Source organism: Mizuhopecten yessoensis, unplaced genomic scaffold, assembly GCF_002113885.1.
Source record: "Mizuhopecten yessoensis strain PY_sf001 unplaced genomic scaffold, ASM211388v2 scaffold9133, whole genome shotgun sequence".
Classification (NCBI taxonomy): domain Eukaryota; kingdom Metazoa; phylum Mollusca; class Bivalvia; order Pectinida; family Pectinidae; genus Mizuhopecten; species Mizuhopecten yessoensis.
In genome coordinates this window covers 461,071-483,622 of record NW_018407895.1, presented here as the reverse complement: position 1 = coordinate 483,622, position 22,552 = coordinate 461,071, and the positions used below count along the sequence as shown (strand labels likewise).

The following is a 22,552-nucleotide window of genomic DNA, read 5'->3' as shown; positions in this document are numbered from 1 at the left end:
CTACTGATCACCTCTGGCATTATCTAGAAGACTTTCCAGCGTGGGTGTCGATACATATCCATTGATAGAAGGCCCAGTTTGATGACGTTGATTGAACATCATCCAGTAGCTTTGTTGCAGAACACGTCGATAATTTAACAAAAAGACATGCACTCCGATTAAATACATCGTTATACAATTGCAGTTTGCTGTTCATAATAACGTATAACGGGTAGGGGTTAATGATGCTTTGAGAAATTGCATTAATTGATTTTTACTTTTATGAGGTATAATCATGTTTAAACACGTTTTCACAAAGGAAAATTATACGAAAACAAGTGAAAGTAAGGTATTATTTTATTTCAATTTCACCAAACTACTTATAAGATACATGTTGTAAAATATAACTAACACAAACTAACAAACAGTACATGAAAAAAACCTTGTTAGATATAAAGCAATTTTAAAAAATGCCCGTGAAAACTATAGATGGAAAATTTACAAATAAAAAAAAATTTGAGTGATGAGATTGAGTGATGAGATTGATTGAAGAGATTGCACTGACCAGTTTCTAATGAGGTGAATTTTCATGCATTACAATGTGGAACGATAAATGCACCACAAACATTTTTCGGCAGAAGTAAAAAAATATTTGATACCAAAAAATCGAATATTGGATACTATTTGTTTCCATACTTAATAGACTGTATAAATACAAAATAAGTTGCATACCAGACAAATTATTTTGGTGTATGCAAAAACTGAATTTAAAAGTATGCATATGCAAATACTAGTATATTTGTGAGTATTCAATTTCGTAACATTCACTCTGCATATGCAAAAAAAAACTAAAAAAAAATGGGAATTTTTTGGTTATGCAGTATTATGTGTGCATATGCAAAATTGGGACGCACATAGTACTCATCGCGCCATCAATTATAATCACAATCCCCAAAACATGTTCTGGGCGAATATTTACATTTAATACAACAGAACACAACATTTTGTTACAGGGTTATCATGATTTGAAAGATTGTGTCTTATATCAACATAACACGATTTATTGACACAATAACAGCCAGATTTAATCATCCAAAGGATACGCTCTCAACACACAGTAATATGAAACAACCTCACTTAAAACGTTAGGGAGAGCAACTCTCGGGATTTTGGGGCTGTTTTCAGGGAAAGATCAACCACATCACATAAACATGTATGTAAAGCACATAACAATCGTCCATCATAAACCATGATTAGGTGGCAGATGGTAAAAAAGTGGAGATCAACATTTGTACGGAGATTCATATGCTGTCTTTTTCAGAATTCATCTTGTATGCATCATCATGAGCTGCTATGATGTAAAGTGAAACATAGGTAAGTTTTTTTCTTTGTTTTGGCTTTCGTGTTTCAAACAAAAATATTTCATATAAACTAAGGCAATGGCCGGAGCTAGCCAACTGAATGGCAGCCTTGAAATGCTATCTTACTGAAATGCCATAATATAACTTAACATTAGAGCATGGCGCCCAAATCCGTCACATAAATATGACTATGGCGCTAACCAGAGCTATCTAGGAAAGTATGCTGTAACGAGGTGTGCGAGAGGACACAAACGAAACGACAGAAGTCTAAAATATCAATGTTGGTGTCTATCGTGTCCCGAAGGAGACATTGAATTTAAGAGTCAATTTTGCATCCAGTCATATGTTAGTCGCCTCTGACGACTTTGTCAAAGCAGGCCGAGTCTTTTAAAACGTCTCCTATTATGCAAAGGAAACAAAAGAAATCTAAGGTTTTATAGCAAATATAATAACGAAGTTAGATTGAATTTGACGGCATACAGTTTTTTTGTATATCAGCTGTACTTTGCTATATCACGGAATTAGATTAGATGTATTATCTTAGTCCGTGGCTATATATAGCAATCACTGAAACGTAAATCAATACATTAGTTTATTGATTGTCATCAGCACTGCTCCCTGTATTTGAACATCAGTTATATAAACCGCTTTGAACTTCACCATATTACATGTGCCCGAAATTCCTCTGGCCCCGACACAAGACTTTCATATTTTGACAAACAGAGGTCTTGTAAGCCCAAGTTTCCTCTGGCCCGGACACCAGACATAGACATTTTGACGGATAGAAAACCAGACATCTATCTGTGGTGGTATGGCTAACAGAAGCATTTTAACCTTAGGGAGCAAACTTAAAATCATTTTGGATTTACTTTGCCATAGCTTACAAATATTCCTTAACTTACTGATATTCCTTGAGCTTTCCAATAGGGAAGCATTATTGAAGCTAAGGAAAATATCCTGTACTGCAGATTTTCCCTTAACTTCTAAAATGAAAAATTAGTTTGTACAACATTTGAATACTTGTGAATTCATTTAAAATACATTCGACTTTAATGTAGGTATATCTGAATTGAACGTCCTTACACATATATATACATATAACATGTTAGCTCACACTTCCCCTCTCCATGAATTGGTATAAAAAATAAATGAATATTTGAACGAGATCTTCCTTCCTGGGTATAATTGACACTGTGGCAGTTATATTACCATTTTAAAAACAAATCTGTACTTTCGCTTCAATGAACATAAACATGTATATATATTCCCTGTCGAAATGTGTTTGTTCCCATGCCAGACTGGGAGATATATCTATATAGGATTTAAAATATATATAGTAATTTCTCACTTCATCAATATCACCGGTAATAAATGAACATTGTTGTAATTATATCGCTTTCTGTACATATTTCTTGCATTTGTGGCGGCAATCTCTTCCGTGTAAATAGTGGTATTGCTGTCCTTTCTTTGTGATGCATTAGCAATGGCACTGGTTGCTGTTTGGTGTATGTCTGAATTTTGTAGTGGCCTTGGTTGCTATGTTTTGTGTATGTCTCACGTTCGTGGTGGCCTTGGTTGCTATGTTTGGTGTATGTCTCAAGTTCGTGGTGGCCTTGGTTGCTATGTTTTGTGTCTGTCTCACGTTCGTGGTGGCCTTGGTTGCTATGTTTGGTGTATGTCTCAAGTTCGTGGTGGCCTTGGTTGCTATGTTTGGTGTATGTCTCACGTTCGTGGTGGCCTTGGTTGCTATGTTTAGTGAATGTCTCACGTTCATGGTGACATTGGCTGCTATGTTTTGTGAATGTCTCACGTTTTTGGTAGCCCTTGTTGCTATGTGATTTGTGAATGTCTCACGTTCATGGTGTCATTGCGCTTAATTGGTTGCTATGTTTTGTGAATGTCTCACGTTTTTGGTAGCCCTGGTTGCTATGTGATTTGTTAATGTCTTACGTTCATGGTGTCATTGCGCTTAATTGGTTGCTATGTTTTGTGAATGTCTCACATTCCTGGTGGCATTGGTTGCTTTGTGTTGTGAATGTCTCACGTTCGTGGTGTCATTTGTTGCTATGTGTTGTGAATGTCTCACGTTCATGGTAGCTATGGTTGTCGAGCTTTGTTATTGTAACGTGTGTGGTCATGCTGCATGTTCTGTTAGGGCTCTATCTGCTTGTTGTGATATTTTGTGTTAGTGGTAGCACGTCTTCGAATGTTTTGTCATCCTCGTGTTAGTGGTGGAATGACTCGCCGTGTTTTGTCATCCTTGTGTTAGTGGTGGCACGACTCGCCGTGTTTTGTCATCCTTGGGTTAGTGGTGGAATGACTCGCCATGTGTTGTCATCCTCGTGTTAGTGGTGGAATGACTCGCCGTGTTTTGTCATCCTTTTGTTAGGGTTGGCACGACTCGCCGTGTTTTGTTATCCTTGTGTTAGTGGTGGCACGGCTCGCCGGGTTTTGTCATCCTTGTGTTAGTGGTGGCACGACTTCCCGTGTTTTGTCATCCTTGTGTTAGGGGGGGCACGACTCGCAGTGTTTTGTCATCCTTGTGTTAGGGGTGGCACGACTCGCCGTGTTTTGTCATCCTTGTGTTAGTGGTGGAATGACTCGCCATGTTTTGTCATCCTCGTGTTAGTGGTGGCACGACTCGCCGTGTTTTGAGAGTCCAGCTAACACTGCACCAGATCCAGCCATACAGAACCCAAGCATTAATATCAGGATATTTCGTTTTCCCTGCAAATACAACAAAGAACAAGGTTACCGCGAGCGGTATATAATACGCCCATCACACATTGAATGAGCAGTTGTTTATATGATTGAAATATATGAAGTATTTGTGAGTATTTGATATTAAAGGAGAAATCATTCAACATAACTGGTAGATCAATGAGTGCAATACAACATCATGGAACGCATGCATCGCATTAATGAAACCAAGGGGAATAACTCCAATAATTACGGTCAGATAATAATGGTTATCAAACTTGTCCAAGCTTCTACGGAAATTAACCTTCGTCCATAAAGGGGCATAACTCCACAAATTATGGTCGAATAATGGCGGTTATCGAACTTGTCCGAGCTTTCATGGTAATTAACCTTGTTGTGAAGTTTGAAGTTAATCCGTTAATAATTACTCGAGATATCGAGCGGACACTGTTTCGGCAAGTCCATAAAGGGGCATAACTCCACAAATTATGGTCGGATAATGGCGGTTATCGAACATGTCCGAGCTTTCATGGTAATTAACCTTGTTGTGAAGTTTGAAGTTAATCCGTTAATAATTACTTGAGATATTGAGCGGACATCGTTCGCATGCCCGCCCGCCCGCTCACGTGATAACATAATACGTCCCCGTCTTCGATGGGCGTATAAAAAGTGATGCAATAATGTCTTAATGCCTCTTAACAATATACAGTGTTTCAAGATAACGTTTTCTATAAAATGTTGAACTCCTACCTTTTTATGTATAACATTATTTCAATACCCAATAAGTGTATCACTCAGTTTGAAGGCAAATACTGATACACTTAGAGATGTAAAGATAAAAGATGAAATGATGAATCTCTCTTTGATTGATGTCCGAGGGGGATACTTCAAGTGTATTGAGAATACTGATTGAGTCATGCCCCTTGTGTGTACACTACATGTGTGCGGGTAATCATTGTATGAACGTTGTATCTATTGTTATTGTTATTCTGTTATTTTAGGGTCCACAAGTAAGTTCCACTTGGGATACAATGTTACTCGATAAACCAAGGAGGAGTTTGTCTTCAGTTTTAAAAACATACAACCCCTATATAGCTACTATCAAAATGATAATGGAAAAAGTATCTATTGAGAACACTCACTCTTATTTCCTTGAAGACAAATATGCCGAGAATGGAAGCCACAACAGAAGGAAGTGTGGTTATAATGGGGAACGCCACTGGTTCAGACAGGATCTTGTTAGCGACGAACCATGATGAAGTGGCTGCAGCCCACATGATGCCGGAGACGACTCCTGGTACAATGACCCGTGGATATACACGTGGTCGGTTCTTCTTGATCAGGGCATATATACAGAAATACACGGTACTAGAGAGGTAGATCCCACAGAAACACGCAAAAACATAATCCAGACCTGTAACACAAAGTTCAATGTAAAAGACAAACTCAACAGGTCTTGGTACCGAGTCCTAACTGTTAATCAGTGATTTAGTGTAGGGTACGAATCAAGTAATAATGCTTATAGGACATAGAATCTTCAATGATTTGTTTTACTGCTTAATTACCCACTGTTTGGTATATATCTTTTAAAACTGATGATTTATTCAAGTATTAAACGGATCTGTATGACATTAATGTCCTGAAGCCATGAAAAGGGAGCTAAATCAAGGTATAAGAAAAAATGTACTTGAACAATTAATTTCTTTGACCATTTATATGTTAATTAGTTAGCCATTCCATATGTGATTAAACATTCAGAAATGAAGATGCTACAGTGTGACAAAACTGTGACAGTGAAGCTCAAAAGAGGTATTCTTACAATAGTTACAGAAAGATTTATTTTTTTAAATCATTTACCAGAGGCTATGCATCCCTAACATAGACCCAAAATAGTTTCATCAATAGTACGATAATATTTATTTCTTTTTGTTGGGCTCCGTATCTCTGTATCAAGGCATACAACACCGTTCCTTTATGTGGTGTTTTATTTCCTTGTCCAAAGAAGTTTTTATAGCAAAATTGGTAAAAGAACTATCAACTGTTCAAAAGGAGAAGGCATTTACAAAATTTAAAACAACCTCAGTTTGTCAGTTTTTGACATTGCCCATCATCCCACAGGAAAGCTTACTGTTTCTGTATACAACCAATGTCCACTAGAACCAGGAACATGTATACTTCGGAAGCAAAGGATTTTGTTGAGATCATAATTATGTATATGTGTATGATTATAGGGAGTAATGACCTGGGATGAAGTCCCAAAGATAGGACCAGACCCCTTCGCCAATCCTAAAGTAGTTGTCACTTATGCCTAACCATTGTTAATATTCTTTAAGGCTTGGTTTCTTGACCATTTGATGTAATGACTTGGATAAAAGTTGAAAGGGGTGACAACAGACCCCAAAGTAAATCTTAGCAGCATTAATGTATTCTTATTTTTATGACTAGCAATTATATGCTCTTCAAATGCAATGATCTGAAGCTTTCTTTGTTTTGAAACTTTGCCTACCACAGTGTTGCAGACCCCAGGGTAAATCATGGAAGCATGATTGACTTTGTCTCGTCATGCTCAGCAATGACATTAATTATGGTTATAGGGTGGGAATCTCAATGGTTTCTATGTTTGTACCAAGAGACTAAGTCAGGCTGGATCCAGAGGTTCATTCTAAAATTGCATGATTGTGTCCCTCTCCTCATGCCAAGCAATTGCATAGATTGCTAATTGAGTGGAAATATAGTATCAGACAAAGGGACTAAGTCTTCACGAGCAGGGCTGGACCCCAAGGCTAATCATGGAAGCATGGTTTCATTTTTAGGATTGTGATTTGCAGGGGCTGGTAGCTTGGATTTATTTCTCTTTATATTTATTATGTGTGTATACATGTATTATTATATAGTGGAATCCTATTTGAGTAGTATAATTCTACACCCAAAGATCATGTATAGAGTCTCAACTACTCTAGATCAACTTCGGGAAAAAATTGGTATCTTAACAGAAGTGAAAAGGAATTTCTAGATATACCTCTGTTAACCCTGTTAAGCCCTGCCACTTCCTTGGGCATCACTCTTCCTTTATATAAAAGTGATTCCCTTTGGGGATGCTCCAAATCATATTTAGTTAAAATCCCCTTATCTTTATGAGGAGAAGGATTTTAAAAAAGTTACTTTCCCCTTTTGGGCATATCCTCTCTTCCCCAAGGAAAGGCATAGCCTCTCTTTCCCAAGGAAAGGCATAGCCTTTTTTATACAAAATTTAATTCATTACAGAAGGATTCTCCATATTGATTTCGTTTAAATGCCTTAACCCATATGTAAAAAGTTTTTTATAGAATTTAGAATTTAGAAGGCCAAATCATGTACCAGCCTTTATTTACCCTATTTGGCCCAGCCCCTCCTCCCTAAGGTGTAAATTTATTACAACAATCAGTCTACCTTGCCTGACATTGCTCCAGATTATTTTTTGTCAAAATCCCCACAGCTGTTCTAGACCAGGAGTGTTTAAAACAAAGATGACCTTTGGATGACAGACTACTATGGTTGCCATGTCATGGAATAAGCTCATGTACATGTATATGGTCCTTTTGGCCAAGTGAGCTCGTATGAAATTAACTAGTTGTCCAGGTGACCTGGTAAGAATTAAACTAAAATAAAATAGCATATTTATTTAAAGATACCTACCTTGCTTGCTAGCTGAAGGGTAAGATTTGTTGTTGCTTTGTATATACAGGGACGGAGTGAAGATCTGTCCATATAGCATTCCTGATATAACTGACAGCAATATACCCCTGTAATATAACATCCCGTTAATTAATACTTACAGCATAATTCTCCTGTTACACAATATACTGTTAACTCATGCCTTGGCCATTATTCTCCTTCGGGTAATTCTAGGCTGCTTAATATACACAGCTAAAACGTCTACATTCCAATTGTTGAAGAGAGTAGATGCTGCAGTTGCAAGCCCAACTCCTAGTTGAACAGATGTTACCAAGAATAATTTCATGGTCAGTAACATGCTCTTTCGCATGAAGTTAAATATAATATTGCCAGTGATTATTTCATCCTCATGTTAAACATGTTACCTGTGATAAACTCATGCTCTGTAATAAGCCCAACCCTCAAACAGATGTTACCAGTGATAATCCCATGCTCTGGGTAACATGCTCCCCCCCACCAAAGTTAAACAGATGTTACCTGTGAATGATAAGCTCAAGCTTGGTGATAAGCCTTCCCACCAAGTTAAACAGATGTTACCAGTGATAAACCAATGCTCAGTGATAAACTAACCCTAAGGTAAACAGATGTTACCAGTGATAAACCAATGCTCAGTGATAAGCTAACCCTAAGGTAAACAGATGTTACCAGTGATAAACCCATGCTCAGTGATAAGCCCACCCCAAGTTAATCAGAGATTAACAGTGATAAACTCATGTTCAGTATTAAGCCCACCCCTAGTTAAACATGTTACCTGTGATAAGTTCATACTCAGTAATCAGCCCGACCCTTATTTAAACAGATGTTACCTGTCATGAACTCATACTCAGTAATAAGCCCACCCCCTACTTAAACAGATGTTACCTGTGATAAAACTCAAACTCAGTAATAAGCCCACCCCCTACTTAAACAGATGTAACCTGTGATAAACTCACACTCAGTAATAAGCCCACCCCCCTACTTAAACAGATGTAACCTGTGATAAACTCATACTCAGTAATAAGCCCACCCCCTACTTAAACAGATGTAACCTGTGATAAACTCATACTCAGTAATAAGACCACCCCCTACTTAAACAGATGTTACCTGTGATAAACTCATACTCAGTAATAAGACCACCCCCTACTTAAACAGATGTTACCTGTGATAAACTCACACTCAGTAATATTTAGCCCACCCCCTACTTAAACAGATGTCACTTGTGATAAACTCATACTCAGTAATAAGACCACCCCCTACTTAAACAGATGTTACCTGTGATAAAGCTCAAACTCAGTAATAAGCCCACCCCCTACTTAAACAGATGTTACCTGTGATAAAGCTCAAACTCAGTAATAAGCCCACCCCCTACTTAAACAGGTGTTACCTGTGATAAAACTCAAACTCAGTAATAAGCCCACCCCCTGCTTAAACAGATGTAACCTGTGATAAACTCATACTCAGTAATAAGCCCACCCCTTACTTAAACAGATCTAACCTTTGTTAAACTTATACTCAGTAATAAGACACCCCTTACTTAAACAGATGTAACCTGCGATAAACTCACACTCAGTAATAACCCCACCCCCTACTTAAACAGATGTTACCTGTGATAAACTCATATTCAGAAATAAGCCCACCCCCTACTTAAACAGATGAAACCTGTGATAAACTCATATTCAGTAATAAGCCCCCCCCCTACTTAAACAGATGTTACCTGTGATAAACTCATACTCAGGAATAAGCCCACCCCCTACTTAAACAGATGTTACCTGTGATAAACTCACACTCAGTAATATTTAGCCCACCGCCTACTTAAACAGATGTCACTTGTGATAAACTCATACTCAGTAATAAGCCCACCCCCTACTTAAACAAATGTTACCTGGGATAAACTCATATTCAGAAATAAGCCCACCCCCTACTTAAACAGATGTTACCTGTGATAAATCCATCAGATGAGTTTTATATCCAGAAATACATTAACAAACAAATTTTAAATGTACCCATATCACTCCCACACCCAGGACAACACCATCCCACTCTTCACAGGACTTAGGCTCATTGTCTAAAAGTAAAAGTCACATACACTACTCTCTTCTTTCCTGGAGATAGTCTGTCAAGGAAGGTATTGTCTGGGGATTCGTGGCATAAACCATTTACAGATTTCTGAAATGAGATGAAACATTTCAATTACATTATAAAAGTATCACAGAACATTAATTTAATTCCAGTGGGTTTTTTTAAACACTGAAATATCTAAAAAAAATAATAATATATATATATAAATAACATTTGTTTTTATATTGTTTGTAACACTATTAATATTTAAATATTCATTGCTTGATTCTTACAATAGAAATATAGGAGATTTCTGTAACCTCAGTGAATATTTTGTTGCTTTTTTCCCAATACACTGATCAATTGGAGACATACATTCACTGTGAAAACTAACAAAACTCTATGATTTCATAATAAATTGTCTTTACACATCACTGAGATGTATTTTACATGTTCGGAATGACATTCATCAGTTTGGTATGATTAATAAATGCCAAGTCTATGCATTGTTTGATTTGTGTGATTTTGCGTCTTTTGATTGACAAAGAAAACAGACATTATTTAAAGCTAGCAAGACAAGTTTTAAAGTCCTGTTGTTGTTCAAAACAAACTGAGCAGTTATACTTTTTTTTATAAATTCAATTTTTGTGAAAAAGTTCAAATAATTCACATCATATTATGAGACACAACTCGTATAAATCACAAAAAAAGGATTGTCCTCTCTGCAGGTTCATAGTAACATACCCCCGGTCTGTTAAACAGTAAGTCCTCCTGTCCACTCCCCGTAGAGTACAAGGAATCGTTAGGGTTACCAAATGTCTGCAATTGAAGGGATACTTTATTTTACTTCCTTTTTTCATATATTCAAAAACAAACTGAAACAACGTAAAAGTGTTATATTTCAAAATAACAGGGACAATGGGTAATAAAAAAACGTACTATTTCTGAATGTAATTTCTTGCTGTTTTGCAACCATGTACATAGGTAGTACTCACACTAGATATTAAGGCGTCAGAGTCCTCGTCTTGGTCGCTGGTTTCGCCATCAGTAGGGGGCTTTATGGTACTCTTCACAAAGGAAAACACTACAGCACTGTAATATACAAATAGCACTATCAGCAGGATTAATGGTATGACTAACAATCGTATCATGAATTACAGTACATTACATACACTTTGTGGTGGGTTTATAAGTACATGGTATACATTTGAAACTCTCAGTATGCTGGTTACCTTGAGACTGCTACCGCCACTCCTACATAGTTCATTGTAGGATCATCAGGGATCTCCTGTGTGATACCAAAGAAACCAAACCTGTGGAGTTAATATAAAAACACATAACTATGAAACGTTCAGAATTATCACATGTGCTGGTTGTGTCAGTACTATTATTGAAATTTAAACTCCATCAATATCATCCACAAGTGTCATCGGTAAGTTTGGTCTTCCCTCCTTCAGTACATAAATCATTACAAATATGTACTTTGTTTGTATTTAACAATGAAGCATTATTAGGGTATGGTTTGAATTTCTCTTTCATTCATATCTTAAGGAGCTGACTGCCCCTAATCACCTCCTAGTCAGGGGGATCTACTGGAGCTTCACCATTAGCCTTGTAATAAGATGAATCTAAGAACATGTAAAAATTATTACCATTTTTTTCCCCCCTTACTTACATACAGTTTAGATAGTTATTCACTGTCAACTGTTGACAATCTCTGCTATTATTTGTGTTAACCTTCCTTGATTAAGCACTAGTGAAAACAATTGGGTATCCATCGTAGATTCCTACAACCCACTTACGACACACAACAACGTGGGCATTGGTTCTCTCCTCCATTTGGAAACCTGTTTTTGTTTGTTTTTACATTAGGCAGAACTTAACGGTTTTCTTTCACCAACTTCATTGATCATTTCTACCTTCTACATCACACTTGCATTGTCACAGTCCCATCAATTGTCACTGACCATTGGATAGTTAATGGTTGAGAGAAGTTTCTAGATACTGACCTTCCAGTGGCCCAGCCACTAAGGAGATTGACCATTCCCCAAATGCAGAGTCCTAAGCCCAGGCCTATGGTTTTGATGATAGGGACCACCATGATGTTACCTGTAATTCAAAGAACCTGTCACAGTATATCTAAAAATATACAACAACATTTGATATAGCTCCCTATCTAGCTAACATAAGCCACTATAAAGCACTTTACAGTACATACATTGTAGATATACAGTTAATACAATTAGTATTTACATTAATCAATGCAATTTTTGAGGAATTGGCAGGAGCACCTGCCTTATCAGGCGCTTACTACTAGTCCTATGCCACCTGGCTTATATCTCTGTATGTATGTATGACTACGTGTGTGCTGGAGATGTAATGTGTTCTGTTTGTAGTGGGGCTGTGCTTCCAACGGTATCATTAATAGTGCCACCTCACTTAAGCGCTACAGCACAGATACCGCAACATCCACCCCAGACCATTTTATACTCCACCTGGGTTGTTGGAGTTGTGTGGGTAGGAGAAAAATACTTTCTCTGAATATTCCATGCGTACGACCACTTCGGAGATTGAACCCAGGCCGCCTGCATGCATGGAAGGCCGGAGTGTTAACCACTCGACCAATCCATCCATATTTCAGCATCCAAGGCAAGAAAATGGTTTTCATAAATATAATAACCATGCAAGTACATGAATGTACTGTAATATGCCTGGGCATCATTCTTACAAAGTACAACAATTTATGCTTCTTATATATATGGTTTTACCACAACCTAGGTTAATTGTAATGTAGGTCGTCTCAAAGCGGTTCACAAATTATTATCCGTGGTTATTACATGGGTCTTTGCAACCAGCCAATATCTTTCTCAACACCCTGAGTTCCGACTGAGTGAGGAGGATGACAACAATGGCAGGTCAAAATAATCACCTTTACTATTGTGTTATTTTTTAATGAGGGAAACATGAATCGTGTTTCCCTACAACAAATTAAAGGCATTAAGTGTATAATATCTTACCTGTCTCCCACAACACCCCTCCCAACATGACTATGGGGTAGAATGTACTTTGTCTCACTATCTGTATGACTATGCCAGACAACAGAATGGCACTGCATACAATCCACTGGAAAAACATCCCTAAAACAAGAAAGCAGATTGGAAATATGTACACGTTTTTGACAAACTACACCAGTGATTCATTTAATTTCATGCAATTTGCAAATACTCAGAGCAATTAAACGGGTTTAATGTGTTAATATTTCAAAGGAACACAACTTTTGTTTGATTAAAAAAAGTTTAAAACCAACAAATTTAAAATTAATCGTATTGTAACATTTTCTAAATCCTTTCTGTAATAAGTGATTTTTTTTATTATGAATGCACATCTTTTTCCAAGACTCAATACATCAACTCTTAACATGAAGATATCTAAATCTGTTCCTGCATTTATATTCCTTGACAAACTCAATGTAATGAATACTTAACTTTCATTGGTTACTACTTTAATAGGAATTTAAAATAGAGTTGTGTTTTTCCACAAGCACCTTTCTAGTCGACCAAAATGCCAATTGAGCTATATAAATACTAAAGGGAAATTCCCTCTAACACAAAGCTACAACAAATGCAATCGTAATCCTATATATCGATCAATTAAAATCTGCCACACTACTATATAAACTTGATCATACAAGGTATGTTTAATGTACAATGTTTAAATACCATCGCCAGTTTCGAACTTTTTCACAGGAGCAAAGTTAGTTCCATAACAAAGGACAGCAACTGCAACAGCAATATATCCGACAAACTCTGGGGTGGAATCACAATCAGGAGAAATGGTTGTCACATTTGGAGATATGGTTGTCATATTTGGAGATATTGTTGTCACATTTGGAGATATTGTTGTCACATTGTGAAAAGCTGTAGTGAGATTTCCAACTACATCATTCCAACGTTCCATCCCGAGATCTGAAATAAATCAGTACACAAATCAAAGTGTAAATTTAGTCGATGACTGTTGATATTCAAAGTAAACACTGGTCAATGGAGACCAAAGTCAGTGATATAGATATGGTTGGTCCACACAGGCGCTTGTATCTGGTATTTTATACCTTAGCTAAAACCCAAAATCCACTACTTACATATATATATATATGTAAGTAGTGGATTTTGGCTCAGGTATTAAATACCAGATGCAAGCGCCTGTGGTTGGTCATTGTCATAAAAAGTTAGACATCAAAGTTGATAACTATATGTGTACAAATGTGCTTTATTGTGTTATTTAATGTATTTAGTTGAAAGAATAACGTCCCGTTCGCTCCAAGTGTTTGAAGGAACGTTGTACCCGACCCGTTAATAAGTTTCTGTCTGTCTGTTACTGGAAGACCTCAAATTTGAGTATAAATTCCAGGATTGGAGGAGTGCGCTTTTAGTTTATATTGTTTCAGTTTGTAGTGCTGTCTTGAAGCTTTTAAGTTTTTGCAATTTGACGAGGTCTTCTGGTAGATTATTCCACTCTGTTGTTGTTCGAGGAAAACAATATTTTTTTAAATTTGTCCGTATTACACTGGAAATGTCGGTAATTTTCACTATTTTTTTTTATCTGGTACGGGTGTTTGATGGATTCAATATGTGATCTACAGGTATGGCCACTAGCCCCTTCACGATCTTATAAAAGAGGGCAAGCCGATGGTCTCTCCTGCGAGTTGTCTGAAAATGAATGGATTATCTCTAAGACACATAATTTTGATATCGACGTTTTGACTAAGATAATCAGCAACAGTCAGTCCTACACTTTGTTGTATCAATGTGAAGTTTGTATCGTTATCAATACTGTGTAACTAATCAGATTGACACTATTTACCTGTTATTGTTGATAGTTGTACGCTGACTAACTCGTCATATGATACAAAAGCGTCTGAGCGACGGAGATTCACCTCAAAATAGTTTTTCTTTCGTTTTGTACGATGATTACATTAAACAAACGAAGCGCGGGAGAGACTGACACAATTAATGGTTCCTGCCATTGTGGGATTTTATGGTATGATATATATTATACAGTTTGCGAAACGAAGGCCTTTATAGTTTATGTTTAGAACGAATAGGCATGTGTATTTGTCTATGGGGGTTATATTAGGCATCTATCTGTAATGCTAGACGCCTCGGCACTTGGTGAAGTCGGCACTTGGTTTCCTCGGCACTTATATTTTCGGCACTTGCCTTTTTATGACTTGGTTACCTCGGCACTTTGTGAAGACAAGTCGGTACTTATTTTTTCTAGTTTGATGTTTAAGTTGCAATTTAATCTGAAATCCGTTAATCTTTTGTTGGTATTTTGTGTCGTCGTATCCACAATTTGTGCCGAGATGACCTGTTACCATCTATCCTATCTATCTGTATATATATGTTATAACTTACAGTTATACCAGAGATCTGGTTATACCACGTACTTAGATAGAAATCTAATTCCGTGGTTAGCTTATATTACAGTGACTAATTGGTTTTAATGCGGAGGGGGCATAATTCTAAATGGCATATTTATTACCAAAAGGTATAGGCCTATTTAAAGCCTTTGAAATTTCATGTACACTGTATTACTGTAGCAGGTTCTTGACTGCATTGGTGATAATATAACAAATGACCAGTTTCATCATCTGTCTAGAGTTTCGACTCCCATGCATACCTTTTGGCTTCATTGCATTTTCCTTCTCCTTCAGCTGTTACAGTGGTGCCTGTGATCAATCCTATTGGCTCATGCCGTGACATGGGATGACCTTTTGGTAATAAATATGCCATTTAGAATTATACCTTCTGTAAAAACAAAGAGAATTTAACCAAATTTTGTATAGAAAATCCTTTGGCAAGGGAAATTCAATTAAAGATTTACATATACTCAGAGGGTATGGGTGCAGACTGGTGCAGGCCAATGAGGGAGAACATGGATACATGTTTACAATCCTTCTGCTGTATGAATGGAGAGGTTTTAAACACATTTGGCATATAGTATCATTGGGCAAGAGGCATTCAATTATGTATAAATGGAGGTCATGGCTCCTTTGGGGGCTGAGGGGTGGGGCCCATTAGAGAGAACATTGGGATAAATGTTTAAAAACCCTCTGTTTCAGAACGATTGGAGGGATTTAAACCAAATTTTGTGTGGAGAATCCTTTAGCAATTTTGTATCGGTGAGATGTTTGGCCTCCCTAGGGCAGAGGTGCAGGGCCCACAAGGGGAAGTGTAGGTTAAAGTTTAAAATCCTTCTCTTTCTGTACGATTTGAGGTATTCTAACCAAATTTGGTTGGACTGGGTAGAGCCTGCATTCTCAAGAGTGACTCATTTCTTTATGAATGTAGAGTGTGGACTCCCGGGGAACAGAGGGGTGGGGCCCAATAGTGGAAACATAATAGTACATGTTTAAAATCCTTCTCCTTCCATACGAATATAAGATAAGAAATATCCGAATTTGTGTTGAACATCTTTAGGTAAAGGAGACTCCAGTTTATATAAAAGGTGGGTTCAGGTAGAGGGGCAGTGCTCAATAGGGATAAATCTTTAAAACTCCCTCTTCCTTATAATGGAGAGCCTTACTTGACAAAGGGGCCTTAATTTTGTATAAATGGAGGATGTGTCCCCCCCCCCCCCCCCGAGAGCAGAGTGGTGGGGCCCAATAGAGAAAATTGAGGTAAATGTTTAAAATCTACCACTTCAGCGGGACAGCAAGAAGGTGCCCAATATTAGTTGTTGCTTAGAGACAGCAAATATTTGGAAATAGTTGCAAGTATTATATTTAATGAGAATATTTTCCCATAATTGCTCGATTACATATAAATCTATATATTAATTATCCAGGTGAGTGATACGGGCCATCTGGGCCTCTTGTTTGGAGTAGCCTTTGTATACTTGTCAAGGGGATACCCAAACTAGTGGTTTAGTGAACAATGTTATCTGGTATAACTCAGCATGGTACATATTGTTTTCCTTTCAGTTTTAAGAATGGCAATGAAGCCATTCAAAATTAAAGGTGTACTCTGGTGGCTAAGCCTGGTCCTTCTGGTGCCGAGCTCGACCTGCCTGGAACCTGTCTCCATTATCACTGCTGTGGGAGCAGGAATCTCCGCCACATTCATGGCCGCCTACAGACCTGTCAAATGCCGATATTTTGCTGAATGCTGCATAGATCGCCACATAATGCTCAATGAGACAGGTTAGATTTCATATTGATCACTGATAAGTGATAATGAGTGCTGGGACAGAGTAATAATTTATGATTGTTTTACTTTTAGGTATCTCTTTCTCATTCTTATTTTTTTTACTTAATTATGACATAAAATTGTTTACCTCATACATGCTGCTGTAATGATGATCTTTTAAGGGATATCAATGTTAATGCTTTTATCATTGACATTTGTTTATTTACTGAAATTTATAAAAAAACTTTTGGTACCCAAGGATATATATTTAATTCTGTAATGTAGCCCTGCACCAGTCCTTAGACTCACAGATATACATACCTATAGTTAATCCTGTAATGTAGCCCTGCACCAGTCCTTAGACTCGCAGATTTACATACCTATATTTAACTCTGTAATGTAGCCCTGCGCCGATCCTTCGACTCACACATTTACACACCTATATTTAACTCTGTAATGTAGCCCTGCGCCGATCCTTCGCCTCACACATTTACACACCTTTATTTAACTCTGTAATGAATCCCTGTGCCGATCCTTCGACTCACACATTTACACACCTATATTTAACTCTGTAATGTAGCCCTGCGCCGATCCTTCGACTCACACATTTACACACCTATATTTAACTCTGTAATGTAGCCCTGCGCTGATCCTTCGACTCACACATTTACACACCTATATTTAACTCTGTAATGTAGCCCTGCGCCGATCCTTCGACTCACACATTTACACACCTATATTTAACTCTGTAATGTAGCCCTGCGCCGATCCTTCGACTCACACATTTACACACCTATATTTAACTCTGTAATGTAGCCCTGCGCCGATCCTTCGACTCACACATTTACACACCTATATTTAACTCTGTAATGTAGCCCTGCGCTGATCCTTCGACTCACACATTTACACACCTATATTTAACTCTGTAATGTAGCCCTGCGCCGATCCTTCGACTCACACATTTACACACCTGTATTTAACTCTGTAATGTAGCCCTGCGCCGATCCTTCGACTCACACGTTTACACACCTGTATTTTACTCTGTAATGTAGCCCTGCGCTGATCCTTCAACTCACACATTTACACACCTATATTTTACTCTGTAATGTAGCCCTGCGCCGATCCTTGGACTTACACGTGTACGGACAGCATCTGTGTACGTCAGCAGTGATTAACCACCTGCGTGCTCACACCCGCTCAGCCAGCCCAAGTAAAGCCCTGGCCCTCTCCTTCCATGGCAGTACAGGCACAGGCAAAAACTTTGTCAGCAAGATCATAGCCGAGAGTTTGTACAGGAAAGGCATGAAAAGTAAATATGTTCACCTCATATCAGCCACCAAGGAATTCCCTCACAAAGAAATGGTGCCTCTTTATAAGGTGTGTGATTTATATAATTACATTACTTATGATTAAAGATATTAATATTTCAAAATAACTTTTATGTGTTTGAGTCCTGTTATTAACACAGCTTATATTATTTCATAACAGGATAAGTTAAAGGAGTTGATTGAATCAAATGTTGCTGAATGTGAGCGCTCGCTGTTCATATTTGACGAGGTAGACAAGATGCCTGTTGGACTTCTAGACATCGTCAAGCCTTACCTTGACTTCTATGAGGATGTGGGTGGAGTGGACTTTAGGAAAAGTATCTTTATCTTCCTCAGGTAATAAATCATAGCCAATCTAGGGTCAAGGTCATTCTAGGCATTCTTGGTCTAGGTCACCTTAGCCACTTTATGAAGACATGTACAGTAGGTTCAAGGTCATCTAATTATATATAAATCACTCAAGTTTCTAGTAGTTCTTGTGTCTGATTTTATGATGTTGCTGTGATTGTATTAGAACTAAGTCAAGGTTAAGCCAGATTTCAATTGTCAAATAGCATTCCACTGACACATCTTAAGTTTATCATAGACAAATAGGGAAAAAGATATCTTTCCCTAAGTATGAACAGACAGTTCACACAAGCTTTTGTTTTGAACACTTAGTGAAGTTTGTTCTGTCAGGATTTCCATATTCATGTGTTAAGGAAATGTAACATTTCCACTTGATATATCCAATACTTGTAGATAATCTGTGTGGGAGAAATATTGTCAGTCACCCTTGTGTGATGGATGTAAAGAAATAGTAACCCTCGTTAAAAAGAAATAGTAACCCTAATAAAAAAAAATTAGTAACCCTAATACAAAAGAAATAGTAAAAGAAATAGTAACCCTCATAAAGATTCTTAGTTTTATACTGACCTATGGTTTCTTTGTCCACAGTAACACTGCTGGTAAAGCCATACTGACCGAGACACTTAACCAGTGGAGGGAAGGACGACTGAGGGAGCAGCTGGCTCTAGTAGACATGGAGAGTTTGATCACCAAGGCCGCAGTTAACACTAAAAACAGTGAGTTTCTAATGGTAAAATTGGTCCACAGCTTTTACTCTTGGCTTGAACAGAGACGTATAAATACAGAGATTGGCAACTCTCGCTGATCTCGCAAAATCACGCATGATCTACGAGTGTTTGTTTTGACAGCTTATCGACCTGGTGACGATAGTCTGGTCAGTGAGTTACCTGTGTGAGAGTTCGATCGTGTATTCGTTAGTTCGTGTCAACATGTCACTTATCCTAGATATATGGATCATATAAAGAAGCTGGTTAGAAATATAATGTTATATCTGAATACGTTTTTGAAATAAAAAGATGAACGAGAAAGGAGTGCCGGTGTCATGAAAGGAATTAACTCTCGCACATCACAGCCGCCATTTTCACATGGTTATTTTAAAGTGTATTTTCAGAGCTCAATTATCAAACTTTGCAGGTATTGTAACAACCTCATTTTAATTTCCTGGTTAGAAATATTATCATATAACTAATTTCTGAAAACTTTTTTGAAATTGTCTAAAGAAAAAAAACGGAGATAGTGTTCAAAATTTGTCATGATAGAAATAACCCTCAAAATCAGAGCCGCCATTTTAACTTGATTTCTCAGAAAAACCTGTCTTTTCACAGCTGAATTATGAAACTTTGCAAGTATTGTAACAACCTCATTTAAATTTCCTGGTTAGAAATATTATCATATAATTAATTTCTGAAAACTTTTTTGAAATTGTCTAAAGAACAAAAACGGAGATAGTGTTATCCTGAAGCCAGAATAATTACCGATATGTAAACACAGCCACGATGTGCAATCTTTCGATGTTTGGGGTTTTCTAAACTTAATCATTCAAGTTTACATTCAATGTAGCACTCCCAAACCGCATGGAAATCTCAGCTACATTTTGTAGCTACGTACGGTTTTAATGTTACGTTGATTTGCGATGTTTTCTCATGGCATAATTCTGATTTGAGTTGAATGCAGCGAACCGCATATCCAATATGGCGCAGGTGAAGCGTAACTCTCGATACCAGTGACCAATGGTAAGGCCAAGAGCAAGTTGCCAATCTCTGTATTATACGTCTCTGGCTTGAACGACCAACCACTGTATAACATGAAATGTTCATTGTGTATAAACATTCATGGTTTTCAAGGTTGCTATCGAACCACTAAATAGAAATGATGATTTAAATTGATATACTTGACTGCTGTTTGTTTATATGAGATATCCACGAAAGTTTGTACCACAAAACAATCTAAATAGCTTCCTACCACGAAAGAAAGTATGCACAAATAGTTTGTGTTATACAATAGATCGTTTAATTTTCTGTAGCTTTTCTTGATAGCTTTATCATACTCATGTGTTCAACTGACAAAAACATTGATAATGATGCTCTTATAAAAGTTAATTAACTTGATGAATAATTTCTCAATCTGTGAACAAAAACATATTTAGCCAGAAATTTTAAAGAAATGCTCAGTTATTTCAAGGATCCCAATACCAATGCCAAAAACAATTACATTGATTCGGAAACTGATCTTTCACTGCAACTTACATGACAGAAAGTTTAATACATTTCATTTTTGAAAGTAAACCAATACTTTGCAAAATATTGATAAAGAAAAACAATAAATATGAACAAACAAAACCAAAAAAATGAATTGATTAAAAAGAAAAACAGAGTTTAGAATGTAAGAAATTCAACAAAGCCATACCAGGATTAAACCTTGGACCTCTAAGCACAAAAACGTCCCTCTAACCAACTGAGCTTCTGATCAGGGGTGTAGTTTCCTTTCACAGCCTGGCAACAGTTAAAACAGAACAAACCTCAGTGAAATTCTCTAATTAGATACAGTGATAATTAAAAATATAATTTGCCTAAAAATAACAATAGTTTGGATGAATTTGCCTAATTAATATTCTAATTTATCAGCAGCAATGCTTTGATACACTGTTTTGTTGTATGTTATATATACAAAATGTGTTTTGATCTGTAAATATTTTTTTTTTGCTGTGTGCTATATATATACAATGATGTATTTTGATGCATGATTTCACTTTGTCTTACTAGGTGGATTATGGCACAGCGAGCTTCTCCTTTCACACATGATTTCTGCTCACCTGCCGTTTTTACCAATGGAGCGTAAACATGTTAGACAGTGTATAAAAGACAGTCTCATCACCAAAAAATACTATCGTAACCATGGCGATATAGATGACAGAATTGTGAGAGAAATTGCAGATCAATTGCCTTACTTCCCTGAAGATGAGAAAATGTTTTCTGTGACAGGCTGTAAGCGTGTTCCAGAGAAAGTGGACTACATTATGGCAGGCTATGATGACAGTTTACAGTAAAACATTTTGTTATATGGAGCCATGGATACAAAAATAATGGGTTTATGAATATTTTCTATAGATATTCTTATGACATATTGATATACCCTCGCATGATGAGTCGTTGAGGGTGTATAGGGCCTGTTCATTTCTTTGTAACGTATCTGTCCTTCATTTATATGGTGTCACTACGTACGTATACTCTACAAACATTCTTTTTCTCCATTTTCCATGAAACTTCACACACATGTTAACATAACCTCTTTTTGAGTTTGTGTTTCGACCTACTGAGGTAAAAAAAAAAGGTCAGAGTTATTATAAACAATGTTTGACAGAAATAGCTCTACAGACTTCATTTCTTTTCCAACTGTCACGAAACTTCCCGCCATACATGTGCAATAACATCACTTCTTGAGGAAGTTTTTCTTTTCAAACTTCTTTGGTGAAAATTGATTTTTTCATATTGTCTTTGATGCACTGTTAAGTGAATATATTACCAGTTAAAAAATGACTGGATGATAATCAGGTTCTAGAAAATGCATGTTTGAAGAAAATTTCTTTCAATGTATAATGAAATATAAAGAAATATATAGGACTGGTGCTACTTTTTATCTAACTTTGACAATATTAATTATACAGTTAGAATTACGCCCAAGTATCCACTTTTTGTGGCACGAACGCAGGACGCACGCTTCCCGAACGGAGACGAGCCGATTTACGACCGCAGGACGAACCCGGTGCGAACGCAAGCCTACCGATAGGACCGGTGTTACCGATTGGGCCTAACGCTGCTAGTACAGCCGCTTCCCGAACGGAACGAGGTTATTGGCCGCTATCGGCCGCTATCGGCCGATAAACTGCTTAATTATACCT

General features: G+C 37.2%; 2 protein-coding genes across 3 annotated transcripts; one reads left to right on the top strand and one right to left on the bottom strand.

Annotated features, from left to right (window-relative positions):
- Positions 1–318: 318 nt before the first annotated feature.
- Positions 319–14,717, bottom strand: LOC110457432 (transmembrane protein 144-like). 2 transcript variants are annotated; one of them, XM_021508718.1, is made up of 12 exons: positions 14,652–14,717; positions 13,511–13,756; positions 12,809–12,928; positions 11,801–11,900; positions 11,024–11,104; positions 10,787–10,883; positions 10,536–10,610; positions 9,820–9,899; positions 7,716–7,822; positions 5,183–5,454; positions 3,960–4,067; positions 319–3,599 (listed from the first exon to the last, which is right to left on the bottom strand). In XM_021508718.1, exons 2-11 carry the CDS (start codon positions 13,746–13,748, stop codon positions 3,966–3,968), a joined length of 1,272 nt encoding a protein of 423 aa, XP_021364393.1. In that variant the 5' UTR covers positions 13,749–13,756; positions 14,652–14,717; the 3' UTR covers positions 319–3,599; positions 3,960–3,965. The 2 variants fall into 2 exon arrangements, with proteins under 2 accessions (XP_021364393.1, XP_021364392.1); XM_021508717.1 differs by having other exon boundaries at positions 319–4,067.
- A 24-nt stretch (positions 14,718–14,741) lies between these two features.
- Positions 14,742–22,309, top strand: LOC110457433 (torsin-1A-like). The gene is made up of 6 exons (XM_021508719.1): positions 14,742–14,828; positions 16,774–16,992; positions 18,090–18,355; positions 18,467–18,642; positions 19,243–19,370; positions 21,417–22,309. Exons 1-6 carry the CDS (start codon positions 14,801–14,803, stop codon positions 21,698–21,700), a joined length of 1,101 nt encoding a protein of 366 aa, XP_021364394.1. The 5' UTR covers positions 14,742–14,800; the 3' UTR covers positions 21,701–22,309.
- The last annotated feature ends 243 nt before the right edge of the window (positions 22,310–22,552 follow it).